Source organism: Acartia tonsa, chromosome 13 (genome assembly GCF_053477335.1).
Source record: "Acartia tonsa isolate MP-2025a chromosome 13, ASM5347733v1, whole genome shotgun sequence".
NCBI lineage: Eukaryota > Metazoa > Arthropoda > Copepoda > Calanoida > Acartiidae > Acartia > Acartia tonsa.
Genome location: NC_137272.1, coordinates 35,017,049 through 35,030,283, shown reverse-complemented (window position 1 = coordinate 35,030,283; position 13,235 = coordinate 35,017,049). Strand labels below are relative to the sequence as shown.

The 13,235-nt window shown below is 33.1% G+C and overlaps 1 protein-coding gene across 5 annotated transcripts in view; it reads left to right on the top strand.

Moving 5' to 3' along the window:
- LOC145303776 (putative sodium/potassium/calcium exchanger CG1090) overlaps nucleotides 1-13,235 on the top strand; it is an 85,567-nt gene that overhangs the window by 57,986 nt on the left and 14,346 nt on the right. For 3 of the 5 annotated variants that reach the window (XM_080145384.1, XM_080145386.1, XM_080145388.1), the window contains exons 19-21: nucleotides 2,437-2,544; nucleotides 5,450-5,562; nucleotides 6,189-6,286. In XM_080145384.1, the coding sequence (XP_080001510.1) occupies nucleotides 2,437-2,544; nucleotides 5,450-5,562; nucleotides 6,189-6,286 (319 nt within the window). The remainder of the gene's footprint in view (nucleotides 1-2,436; nucleotides 2,545-5,449; nucleotides 5,563-6,188; nucleotides 6,287-13,235) is intronic. The other 2 variants (XM_080145385.1, XM_080145387.1) reach the window with 1 other exon arrangement.

The window sequence follows — 13,235 nt, the reverse complement described above, 5'->3', positions numbered from 1 at the left end:
TGGGTGGGGTGACAGGAAGTGGGCAGCCCCTTCTTGTTTTTAATTTTAGTTTTTCTAATTGTAAAGGAGAACCATATAAGTTAAGGTATAATGAAAATCCTTCAGTACAGACAGACAGACACACACAGCTCCTGTTTCTTTTGAAAAAAAGTATTGTGTTTTTTGCTAAAATTCTCTGAGCTGATGATTTTCGAAAGTGGTTGCACGCTCAAGGTATATCAAGATCGTAAAATAAACAAAACATCCCAAATTTTTGTTCGTGCTTTACAATCTTAAAAAATTAAATTCTCGCTAACCTTTCTCAAAAGCCTATATTTTAGCATAACGCCAATATGATCCTTCCCAGATAATTGTAAAACTTCGGATTTGCCTATGAAACCCCACAATTTACCCCCATCAAACACAAAAGCTTAGGCGTGCTTGGTTGCAGACAGCCACCTTTTTTGTATTCAGTATTCTTTTACTAAAAAGAATATCCATAAAATACTGTACTATAACTATGACGTCACACGACGCTCATATTATTTCTATTACCAAGCACACTTTATCATACATTAATAGTGAAGTAATTAGTTGGAGCATTATACTATTAGAGTATTCACCACGTGTATGTATTTTCATACAGAGGCGTGCATAAGGAAGGTGTATCCAAGCCCACTTGCAAAATTAAAGGGATGGGATAGGTACACCTTCCTTGGGTTCCACCCCCCTTGAAATGTTTCTACGTACTGAAATAAACCCCTGTACATATGTATTCAAGGGAGTGTCAATTAAAAAATTTACACAGCCCTAAAAATGGCTAATTGAGGAAATATGGAAAGGGTCAGGTGTGACGTCATAAAAATACGTCTAGATCTATCTCTTTTTTTTCAGGGATTTCCTTTCCCATTTCTCCTCTCATCCCTCCTTTTCAGACGTATTTTTATGACGTCACCAAGACATAATCCGTATCTCGTCATATTGATGAAAAAAAAACAATTTTAATATTGTTATTCGCCCTACTATGCATAATTCAGATATTATTACATCACATGATACACTACACAGGATAAAAGGATAGAAAAGTGGATAGTAAACAATCTTCCTAAAATATTCTAGTTTTTAAAAATGCTTTTTAGAAATGGGTACTATTTGAAAAAAAAAGAGTTGTAGCTTAATTAAGTGACACCAATTATTTCTTACAGATAGTTTAAGGTTATATACTTTTCCGTATATAGTAATATTAAATAATAAAAGATCCATAGGAGACGAAGGCCCGAAAGCTGAATTAATTTTACATTTTTTATTTTTCGTAAAATAATATTGTCTATAACACGATACGGCTCCGAACCGTTTCTAATCCAGCATATATTAATCTTCTTCAAAGCGACACTGAAAATTGATCTACATCATTTTCTTTCCCTTAATGATCAAGTGCTACAAAAGCTCAGTTTTACACACAATAAATCCTCCAATGTCCAATCCCTGTATTTCTGAAATATAAGATTTTGCTCATAAATATTCTTTTGAAAGTAAAAAGCTTTTGGTGTTTTCAAACATATTTAGTAGGATCAATCTAAGTGAACTTTAGAACACAAACATATCCCCCCCTTGTCTGTCGGAAAATTATGATCTTGCTAACCACTGGACCGATTGGGCTCTGCTTTAAAGGGGATATTTTTGCTGAAAAAAATAAAAGACTAGGGGCGAAACGAATAGTTTTTGATAAGACGGAATAGTTTTCTATGTTCCGTTTTAAAGAAAAACATTTCCTGTATGGCTTCGAAACCTATTTACAGCCTCTGGATTAGAACCGCATTACAGACAATTTTTCATTGTAAAATCGGCAAATGCCAACCTCTGAACTGATATGATTATCCTTTACAGTGTAGCTTCTTATTGTTTTCTTACTATTTTGAAAGAAGATACCATGATTCTACCAAGACAAATCGCCCCTAAAAACATTAACCCCCACCAAAAAAATTGAAGTAACCCCCCCCCCCCCCCATCCTTGGCCTCTCGGGGCGTAGCCGCTAGAAATAGTTAAAGGAACAAATGTAGTGAAAAGAAAGATATTGCCAGCCAACATATTTTCATCATAAAACTTAAAACAAGGATAATATCACTTAATTGCCACTAAATAAAGCCCGCTGTCCAAAAACAGCGCAACAATAATACAATTTTAATAAGTGTAAGAATGTATTGACCTAAATATGTACTGGCCTGTCATTGGTCATTTGTATTTTAAGACGTCATAGACACTATGAGCTGATTCAGAAACAGAGTAAAGTGCCGCCAAAACAATAACGTCATACAATAAAATGAACATTTGTCAATTACAATGTGTACTGGCCTATCATTGGTCATTTTATTATATGGCGTCATTTTTTTGGAGGCACTTTACTCTGTTTCAGCCAAAAAATGCCAATGCAGTGTTTTCATCAATATTTTGTTTAGGATCAACCTTCGGTATCCCTGACACAGTAATGGGTCTGACCTTCATAGCTGCTGGTGTCAGTGTACCTGATGCTCTCTCTGGCATTGCTGTTGTTAAGGAAGGACATGGTTAGTATCTATCTATCTATCTATTTGTATATCTATCTATCTATATGTCTATCTGACCTTCATAGCTGCTGGTGTCAGTGTACCTGATGCTCTCTCTGGCATTGCTGTTGTCAAGGAAGGACATGGTAAGTAGCTATCTATCTATCTATATGTATATATGTATATCTATCTATCTATATGTCTATCTGACCTTCATAGCTGCTAGTGTCAGTGTACCTGGTGCTCTCTCTGGCATTGCTGTTGTTAAGGAAGGACATGGTTAGTATCTATCTATCAATCTGTATGTCTATCTGTATATCTATCTATCTATATGTCTATCTGACCTTCATAGCTGCTAGTGTCAGTGTACCTGATGTTCATCTGGCATTGCTGTGGTTAAGAAGGACATTGTAAGTATCTATCTATCTATCTATCTGTATATCCATCCAGGGGCGTCCAAGCTTTTTTTTTTGGGTGGGGTAAAAAATTTTAGGGGGGGGGTAATTCGTGTTTCGGGGGGGTAAAATTTTTTTTACCCCCCCCAAAATTTTTACCCCGGGGGTAAAATTTATTGGGGGGGGTAATTACCCCCCCTAAAGTCTGTTGGGGGGGGTAAATACTCCCCCCAAGTCTGTTGGGGGGGGTAATTACCCCCCCCAAACTAATTTACCCCGGGGGTAAAATTTTTGGGGGGGGGTAATTTAATTATGTAAAAGAAGCACCTACCTAATCTATTAAGTTAATAAGTACTATCCTATAACATAAAGTAGTAAGTAAGGTTTATTTGACTATAGCTTCAGATTTCATTACTTTTAATACTGAGTTCTCCTTTTTAGGAAAGCTTCACATAGATCCCATGATGGTTCCACACTATTATAGGTCAATCCTTTGAGTGGTTTTAGGCTATTTTTCTCCTCCCTTTTTACCCTTTAGAAAACACGAGTTCTTAGATGCTAAGGGCGCCACTACTATTCAAATATATAGTAGTATCTCATTCTTTAGAACATAAAAATACAATAATTAACTCACTAACCAATGAACCAATATGATTATACTTTAAAGTGAAGCGTCTTATAGGTCCTGGTAAGTTTTATAACTAGTTTTGAGACACCCTGACATCCTCCCAAAAGAAATCGCCTATAGAAATTCTTTTAGGGTAGGGGTAATTTTTTTTTGGGGGGGTATTGTTCACTAAATTTTGGGGGTGCCAAATGGCCCATTACCCCCCCCCCCTTGGACGCCTATGTATCCATCTATCCAGGGTTTCGGATCCGCATTGATTTTTTGCGGATCCGGATCCTCCAAATTGGGTCAGTGCGGATCCGGATGCGGATCCTTGACAATAAAAATAAAATCACCAAATTTTTCAAAAATATTTAATCTTTAATTCGAAGTCAAAATTACTTTTAATTTTCAAGTCTGACCCTAAACCTCAAAGATTGGCTCTCATCAAGAGAATGTCTGAGATTTTATATAAATTTAGGTAGATTTTTCCATTTTTTCCGCATTTTTTTGAGTCCAAGGATCCGGATCCTTGGACCCAAAAATATGCGGATCCTTGCGGATCCGGATCCGAAACCCTGCATCTATCTATATGTCTATCTGACCTTCATAGCTGCTGGTGTCAGTGTACCTGATGCTCTCTCTGGCATTGCTGTTGTTAAGGAAGGACATGGTTAGTATCTATCTATCTATCTATTTGTATATCTATCTATCTATATGTCTATCTGACCTTCATAGCTGCTGGTGTCAGTGTACCTGATGCCCTCTCAGGCATTGCTGTTGTTAAGGAAGGACATGGTAAGTAGCTATCTATCTATCTATATGTATATATGTATATCTATCTATCTATATGTCTATCTGACCTTCATAGCTGCTAGTGTCAGTGTACCTGATGCTCTCTCAGGCATTGCTGTTGTTAAGGAAGGACATGGTTAGTATCTATCTATCTATTTATCTATATGTATATCTATCTATCTATTTGTAGAGTATATTTCTGATGATTGCAGAAGCATGAAACTCTGAATATCTATTTATCTTTCTTTCTATCTATCTATCTATGTTTCTTTCTATATAAGAAGTTAACTCACAAACAAAAATGGATTTTAGAAATTTATTCAGACATTACAAAATGCTTTGAGCATGTTTTCTCTCTTCTAATGTCAATGTAGAATCAAAGTTTAGGTTAAATTTAAGTGATTTTTACAAATATTTAGGAATCTTTTCATTGTCTTTCTATATATTTCTCTATTTATCTAAAAATACACCTATCTATCTCTCTGTCCATCTGCAGTGTAAGGGGACACAAGTTTATGACACTTTGACTATAAAATGACATTTAATAAATATTTGAAATTTTATTTTGGGTCGGAAAAGGCGTTTTAACTTTTGAAATTGAAGTTTTCAAATACATAATTTTAATAAGTATTGTTAGTATTGTCATTTATTGTTAATTGGCCCATTTCTGTGTCACTGATCTATCTTATAAATGTATACTTTTCTTCAGTCTAATTACATTTTTATTATGTATAATGAGAATTTAATAAAAAAAAATATAACGCTGTAAAAATAATTTATCTGTAGCCATAGGAAAGTTGAAGTTTTTTAATTTTAAAAATTAGGTGCATAATTTTAAATTGTTTCTTGATACATCAATAAGTATAATCATTAAGAAATCAAAAGGGTTCAAAATAGCAGCTGACGGGCAGCTGCTGAAAATATGTTACCACAAAACTGCATATAAGTAGGTGTACAAAGTGTCTCAAAATTCAGCCATGTGACGTCATAAAAATGAGGGAGCAAAGGGAAGAAGTGGGAAAGAAAACCCCTAAAAAAGAGATGGATAATCCCTTATTTTATGACGTCACAAGTCTGATTTTTTTAGACACTTTGTCCAGCTACTTTCAAAACGTTTTATATTATTTAGGTGACATGGCTGTTAGCAATGCTATAGGCAGTAATGTATTTGATATTCTGGTTTGTCTTGGAGTCCCATGGTTCTGCAAAACTGTCATCCTGGAACCTGGCAGCGTTGTTTTGGTATGTTTTCATAAATCTCATTTTTGTAACATTTTTACACTGATTTATGGCATCAATGACCTTAATAAGGGCAAATTTAACCTTATGGATATAGTTGGATTTCACTTTTGATCCATATTATTATCATAAAATATGTAAAATATTAATAATATTTATTTTTTAAATAATTGTATTTTAGATAAGAAACAGATTTGCTGGAAGAAGAAAATCGATTTGCTAATATAATATATTTCAGATTAATAGATAAATTTTTAAGATTACAAAACCATCTGTATTTTTCCTAAAAATGCCTTTTTGAGCACTAAACCCACCCACTCTCTTTACAATCAAATAAAATAGGTTATACCTATTGGGTTTAGGTTTAAGTATTAAAAAAACGCTCCTTCCCCCTGTATTTTCAAATAATTTTATATATAGGGGGGGGGGGGGCGGTCAGTGCTTAATAGGCATTTTGAGGGAAACACTAAACTATCTATATATCTATCTATGATGACCATCTTGCCATCTGATATTGTTCCTACTGATCAGGTTGTCCACAAAGGAACCCTGTACTCGACCATGACTCTCTTCAGTACAGTCATATTTCTCATTGTTGCGTCACATCTGATATTGTTCCCTCTGATCAGGTTGTCCACAAAGGAATCCTGTACTCAACCATGACTCTCTTCAGTACAGTCATATTTCTCATTGTTGCGTCACATCTCAACAACTGGAAACTTGATAGGTAAATAGTGTCCCCACACATGCCTGGCTGTATGCTCTGCAAGATGATTGGCTTTTTTGTCTGCACACTCTGTAGTGTCACCCTGTACTGCTGTCTACAGTGTCTTAGCAAAATGGGGATAGATGTCACTGCTTTTGGCCTACCTATTCTATTGACGTCAGGAAATACTCAATACCCCATCTCTTTTCTATGGGGATTTTATTTCTACCTTACTTTCTCTTTCCCTTTAGTATGACGTCAATAGAATGTGTAGGCCAAAAGCTGTGACATCTGTCCACATTTTCCTAGGGCACTAAACACAGCTACCTGCACTAAATGTTAGCTCACTTGTAGACACATCCTGTACAAAAATGCACGCTTAACTGCTAGCATAAAAATGTTAAAAAAAAATTAATGTTAAAATTGTAGTGACCCTGTATATTTAGTTTATTTTAATAGCTTGTCAATGTTATCATTGTTAATAATAGTAAAAATTAATAATAATTTAAAAATATGTTTAAAATGGTTTTCTTAAAAAAAGCATTACTTTATGACAATATTGAAAAGCTGATAATACCATGTACTAAGTTTAGGCATTTGCTTCCCTAGTAGTTTTTAAATCTGACAAGTAGTGCCAAAACCTTGTCTAATCTGAGTTTTGACAGGTTTTCCTCAGGTTTTAATCTGCCCGCCCCTCATCAATCAACTCTGACATTTGATTACATTTCGTCAGATTGTAATCTGACAAAACCTGTGTTTTTGCGCAAAAAGGTACTAAAACTCAGATTACTCAGGATTTGCCGCCAAATTTTTAATCTGTCAGGGGGGATTTCAGATTATAATCTGACGAATCTGACTCAATGTGAGCAAAGTTCAGGTGATTAAGATCGTAATCTGTGATTAAATTGACCCTCAAAATTTGCCCAGTTAATCCCTTATCTGACATTTGATGACAAACAGTCATACTCTAACCTGACATTTAATGACAAACAGTCATACTCTAATCTGACAATTGATGACAAACATTCATAATGTAATCTGACATTTGATGACAAACAGTCATACTGTAATCTGACATTTGATGACAAACAGTCATACTCTAATCTGACATTTGATGACAAACAGTCATACTCTAATCTGACATTTGATGACAAACAGTCATACTGTAATCTGACATTTGATAACAAACAGTCATACTCTAATCTGACATTTGATAACAAATGGTCATACTCCTAACTGACTTTTAGTGACAAACAGTCATACTTTAATCTGACATTTGATGACAAACAGTCATACTCTAATCTGACATTTGATGACAAACAGTCATACTCTAATCTGACATTTGATGACAAACAGTCATACTCTAATCTGACAATTGATGACAAACAGTCATACTCTAATCTGACATTTGAAGACAAACAGTCATACTTTAATCTGACATTTGATGACAAACAGTCATACTCTAATCTGACATTTGATGACAAACAGTCATACTCTAATCTGACATTTGATGACAAACAGTCATACTCTAATCTGACATTTGATAACAAATGGTCATACTCCTAACTGACTTTTAGTGACAAACAGTCATACTCTAATCTGACATTTGATGACAAACAGTCATACTCTAATCTGACATTTGATAACAAATGGTCATACTCCTAACTGACTTTTAGTGACAAACAGTCATACTTTAATCTGACATTTGATGACAAACAGTCATACTCTAATCTGACATTTGATGACAAACAGTCATATTCTAATCTGACATTTGATGACAAACAGTCATACTCTAATCTGACATTTGAAGACAAACAGTCATTCTTTAATCTGACATTTGATGACAAACAGTCATACTCTAATCTGACATTTGATTACAAACAGTCATACTCTAATCTGACATTTGATGAAAACAGTCATACTCTAATCTGACAATTGATGACAAACAGTCATACTCTAATCTGACATTTGATGACAAACAGTCATACTCTAATCTGACAATTGATGACAAACAGTCATACTCTAATCTGACATTTGAAGACAATTAGTCATACTCTAATCTGACATATGATGACAAACAGTCATACTCTAATCTGACAATTGAAGACAAACAGTCATACTCTAATCTGACATTTGATGACAAACAGTCATACTCTAATCTGACAAACAGTGATACTCAGTGACAAACAGTCATACTCCATACTGACTTTTAGTGACAAACAGTCATACTCTAAACTGCCTTTTAGTGACAAACAGTCATACTCTAATCTGAATTCAAGAAAAATAGTCATACTCTAATCTGACTCTTAATGACAAATAGTCATACTCTTTATTTAAACAAATAATAATTCTGATATTTTGATTTTAATAGCAATAAATTTTACAAAATCAAAAAATATTTAATTAAAAAATATTTAATTAAAATAAAACTATAAAATTAAATGATGGTACTCTTCAAAAGATTCTGGTTGTTCTAGTTGTGCAAATGGGTCAACAGAAGTAACTATCATAAACGATTTTGTACTTATGTAACAATCTTTTAATTAAGTTATTCTATTGAAAATTGTCTCTTTCTTGGTTTCTCATTTCTTTGTTTGTGTGGTAACTGCATCAAAAACTGTTCATCAACAATTTAAAAATAAGTTATGATGTAGTTTTAAGATTTTCAAAACCACCTCAACACCAGACTAAAAAAAATAACAACCTGACATTGAAGTGATTCTAAAATTTTGTGTTATATTAATTTTTGACAATAGGTATACTAATTACAAATGATTACAAATAAAAACATATAATATCTAAAGGGATAGTTGCATAAAGTGCATTAAAAAAGTTTGATGGCAAGCATAAGTTACAAAAATACCATCTACCATATATAATTTTCAAGTCTTGATATTTTTAAAACTACCTGGTAGAAAATTTAAGTTATTACAAATGTATGTCCTCTAGATAAACTATTGAACATAAAAAATATGCAGTTCACTAAATTCAAGTTTAAATGCAATTCTTGCAACTACCCCTTTGATGCAAAAAATAAGGAAAAATTTAATACTATTAATTAGATATCTTTACTGTAATTTTTTACTCCTAGCTGTCACCAATTTTTTTGCACGAAAGACAAAGTAACATTGATTGTAATCCTACTAAAACCTTTTTTAAAATGACTAAGTACTTATAATCTAAAGTGTTCTTCTAACTTTTACACAATTTTTAATGAAAATTTTTAAAACTTTCAGTCTGTATGTTTGGCATGTAACATCCAATCAATATTTTTAAATAATATTCAAAGATTTTAAGCCAACAAATTAGAGATTATAGAACCAGTATAATTTCCAGTCCAATGTCCACTCCCTCTGTGGTTTATGCAAATAACTTGATTGTTATATAACACAAAAATTTAACCACAAAAACGATTATCTAGAAAAAAACTAACCGAAAAGGATATCTAAACAAGGATGACAACATCCACAAAAGCGAAGCACTGAAACGGTAGGACAAACGGACATTAACACTTGTATAGTGTCTGAACTGAATAGTCAGAATATAAAAGTATAAGAATCAAAGCAAAATTGTAAGTAAATTTGTTGAAAAACTGCTTACATTTTTAAGACTTGATTATACAGTTGCTACGCTTATTACATTGTTCTTTGTTGTCCCAGGAATCATTATACAAAAAATCAGATCAAAAGAATAATTAAAACACATAAAAATTTGTTGTTAAAAAGTAAAAAATCAACATGTTTAAAAAGGACGTACAGACATTCTGGTAATGATTATAGATTTGCTACGCTTTCTAAATCGTACCTAAATACTACAGGAATCATCATACAAAGTTAGTAATCGATTGGACAATTCTAACATGTCTGAATTAACGAATAAAAGCTATCTATCTTGGACGGACGGACGGACGGACTGACGTACGGACCGACCCTAATTATAGAAAAGCTTCGCTTTTAAAAAAGAAAAATGGAATGATCTATAATATTAAGGAAGGTGGAAATACTAGATAAAAAGAAACAAGGATGACAACATCCATAAAAGCGAAGCACTGAAATGGTAAGACAAACGGACATTAACACTTGTATAGTGTCAGAACTGAATAATCAGAATATAAAAGTATAAGAGTCGAAGCAAAAGTGTAAGTAATTTTTTTGCCAAACTGCTTGATACAGGATAATGTTTATGGACATACTTACATTTTTAGGACTTGATTATAGAGTTGCTTCGCTTATAAAATTGTTCTTTTTTGTCCCAGGAATCAATTTACCAAAAATCAGATCAAACGGATAATTAGATCACATAAAAATTTATGTTAAAAAAGTAGAAAATCAACATGTTTAAAATGGACGTACGGACATTCTGGTAATGATTATAGAGTTGCTACGCTTTCTAAATCGTACCTAACTACTACAGGAATCACCATGCAAAGTTTGAAATCGATAGGACAATTCTAACATGCCTAAATTAACGAATAAAAGCTATCTATCTCGGACGGACGGACGGACGGACGGACGTACGGACCGACCCGAATTATAGAAAAGCTTCGCTTTTAAAAAGATACAACACAAAATATTTTCTCAAACTATTTTTTTTCCTTTTATAACTTAAACTTTACTATCTATCTATTGAATGTAACAATTCATATATTTGTTTCTCCTTATATAAAAGTAACAGGATGTCTATATGGGAGTGTCAGTTTGTCTGTTAATACAATGGGATTTCTCTAACTGCTAAACCAGTATGGTTCTAATTAACGACGTAGCTTCTCATAGGTCCTGAAAAGATGTTTTTTACCTTTTCTTTATAAAACTAAAATTGAATATTAAGGGGAGTTGATTCGTCCCCCCCCCCCATTAGAGGCTTTTAGGGGTGTACCCGCTAATTAGAAACAAAATACAGGGAGGGAAAAACCATAGGCATTTTAATACACTATTCCCCAAAGTTTTATAATAACCTTTCCTTGTTCTTTGTCTCGCCAGCTCTAGGGATATTTATTGTATTTTTATTGATTGGTTCATAAAGTTGAGTGTTCAAACGTTTCAACCACTTATTTCAATCTACAGATGGGTTAATTTTGTGTAATATCATTGGGGATATACAACAACAATTTATCTGCCCTTGCCTTATCCCTTTAGATCCCTGAACAAAATAGCAATATCTATTGATACTCAGGAATCCAAAGGGATAAGACAATGGCAGATTAATGGATGTACATATCAATGGCACACAAAATTACACCTTCTGAAGATTAAAATTAGTGGTTGAAACGTTTGAACACTCAATTTAATAAATCAACCAATCATAATTTTGTAAAAGTTATTAAACCAACGAATGAGAAAACATTATCATAAAACTTTGGGTACCAGTGTTATAAACAGCCCAATGTCAAAGTAGGGAATAAGAAAGTACCCAAAGTTTTATCACTACATTGTCCAGAGAGAGAGGAAACAATGAGCTATTTATTACACTGGTCCCCAAAGTTTTTTAATAACGTTTACTCATTCGCGGATTTATCAACTTTGGGGACTTTTACTAAAAAAATTGTGTAAACAAAAAAGTGGAAAATCAACCCGCCTTAACATACATCTCCAATGATAATGCACAAAATTACCCCTTCTGTAAATTATAGTTAGTAGTTAAAACATTTGGAGACTCAAAATGAGTAAAAAAAGTCCCTAAAGTTGTTGTGCCAATGAATGAAAAAACGTTAAAGATTTAACAGGAATTCAAGGGATAATCAATGGACAAAACATTTATTCATATCCCAAATGATGATAAACAAGATAATCCTACTGTAGAAAAAAATTATTGGTTGAAAAATTTGCACTCTTCTAATGTAAAAAAAAACATTCAAAATTTAATAAGAAAAACCTGTAAGTGTTGTCAACCGAAGATAACTTTGGGTGCCAGCGTAATTTAAAGCCCAATGTCCCCTCCCTCCCTGGTCAAAAAGAGAGGGAGGAGACATTGAACTGTATATTACAATAATACCAAAGTTTTAATTTATTCGCTCTACACTTTGGGTACTTTTATTAAATTTGATTAGTCAATTAATATACCAGCAGTGTCCAAACGTTTTAACCAATAATTATAGAATTTAGAAGGGGTATTTTGATGTATCATCCATTGTTTCATCCCTTTTATCACTGACAATGTTATACGTCTCTGAAAAGCAGGTATATTCTAAGCTGTGAAGGATTAATTGTAGTATTAATTATAGACAGTTGACCAATGATATTGTTCATCTTTTAGCTAGGCTACTTCAAGTAAGAGCATCATCTAAAAATCAGTCTACCAAAATGAATATCAGAAATGCACCTCAGCCCCCCCCCCCCTTATATTCAACTTTCCAAAATTTCACCTAAACAAACATACCAAAGGACACTTGAACTTAATTGATAAAAATAAAATGTTTTAAATGGATGTGTGGACTTTCTGATAAAATTTATAAAATAATTATGAAAAGTTTGAAATGGATAGAACATTCTAAAATGTAAAATTAATGAAATATAACCATTATGTACAGACAAACAGACCCTAACTATGTAAAAAGCTTCTCTTTTGACGAGGAAACATACAAAAGTGAAGCTCCAAAGTAGTAAAACCAGGGAAAAGGGATTGGATACTAACAAACAATTCTAAGTGAAAATTTCCCCACAATCTCCTTCCCCTTTTTCTGAAGTTATTACCCACTTCCTTTCATTTATATCAAGAAACAAGATTTACGCCAACTCTACGCCAACAACATATTTATAAAAGAATTTAATATTTGTTGATTATCAATAGGATAATTCTAGCTAACCGGACCGACCCCAATTATACAAAGTCGCTTTAAAAAAAAACAGGGATTTAAAGTTATAAGACAATGGCTGATAAATTGATGTACTTCCCCAATGATGATACACAAAATCACCGTTTCTGTAGACTAAAATTATTGGTTGAAACGTTTGAACTTTCAACTTAAACTGTT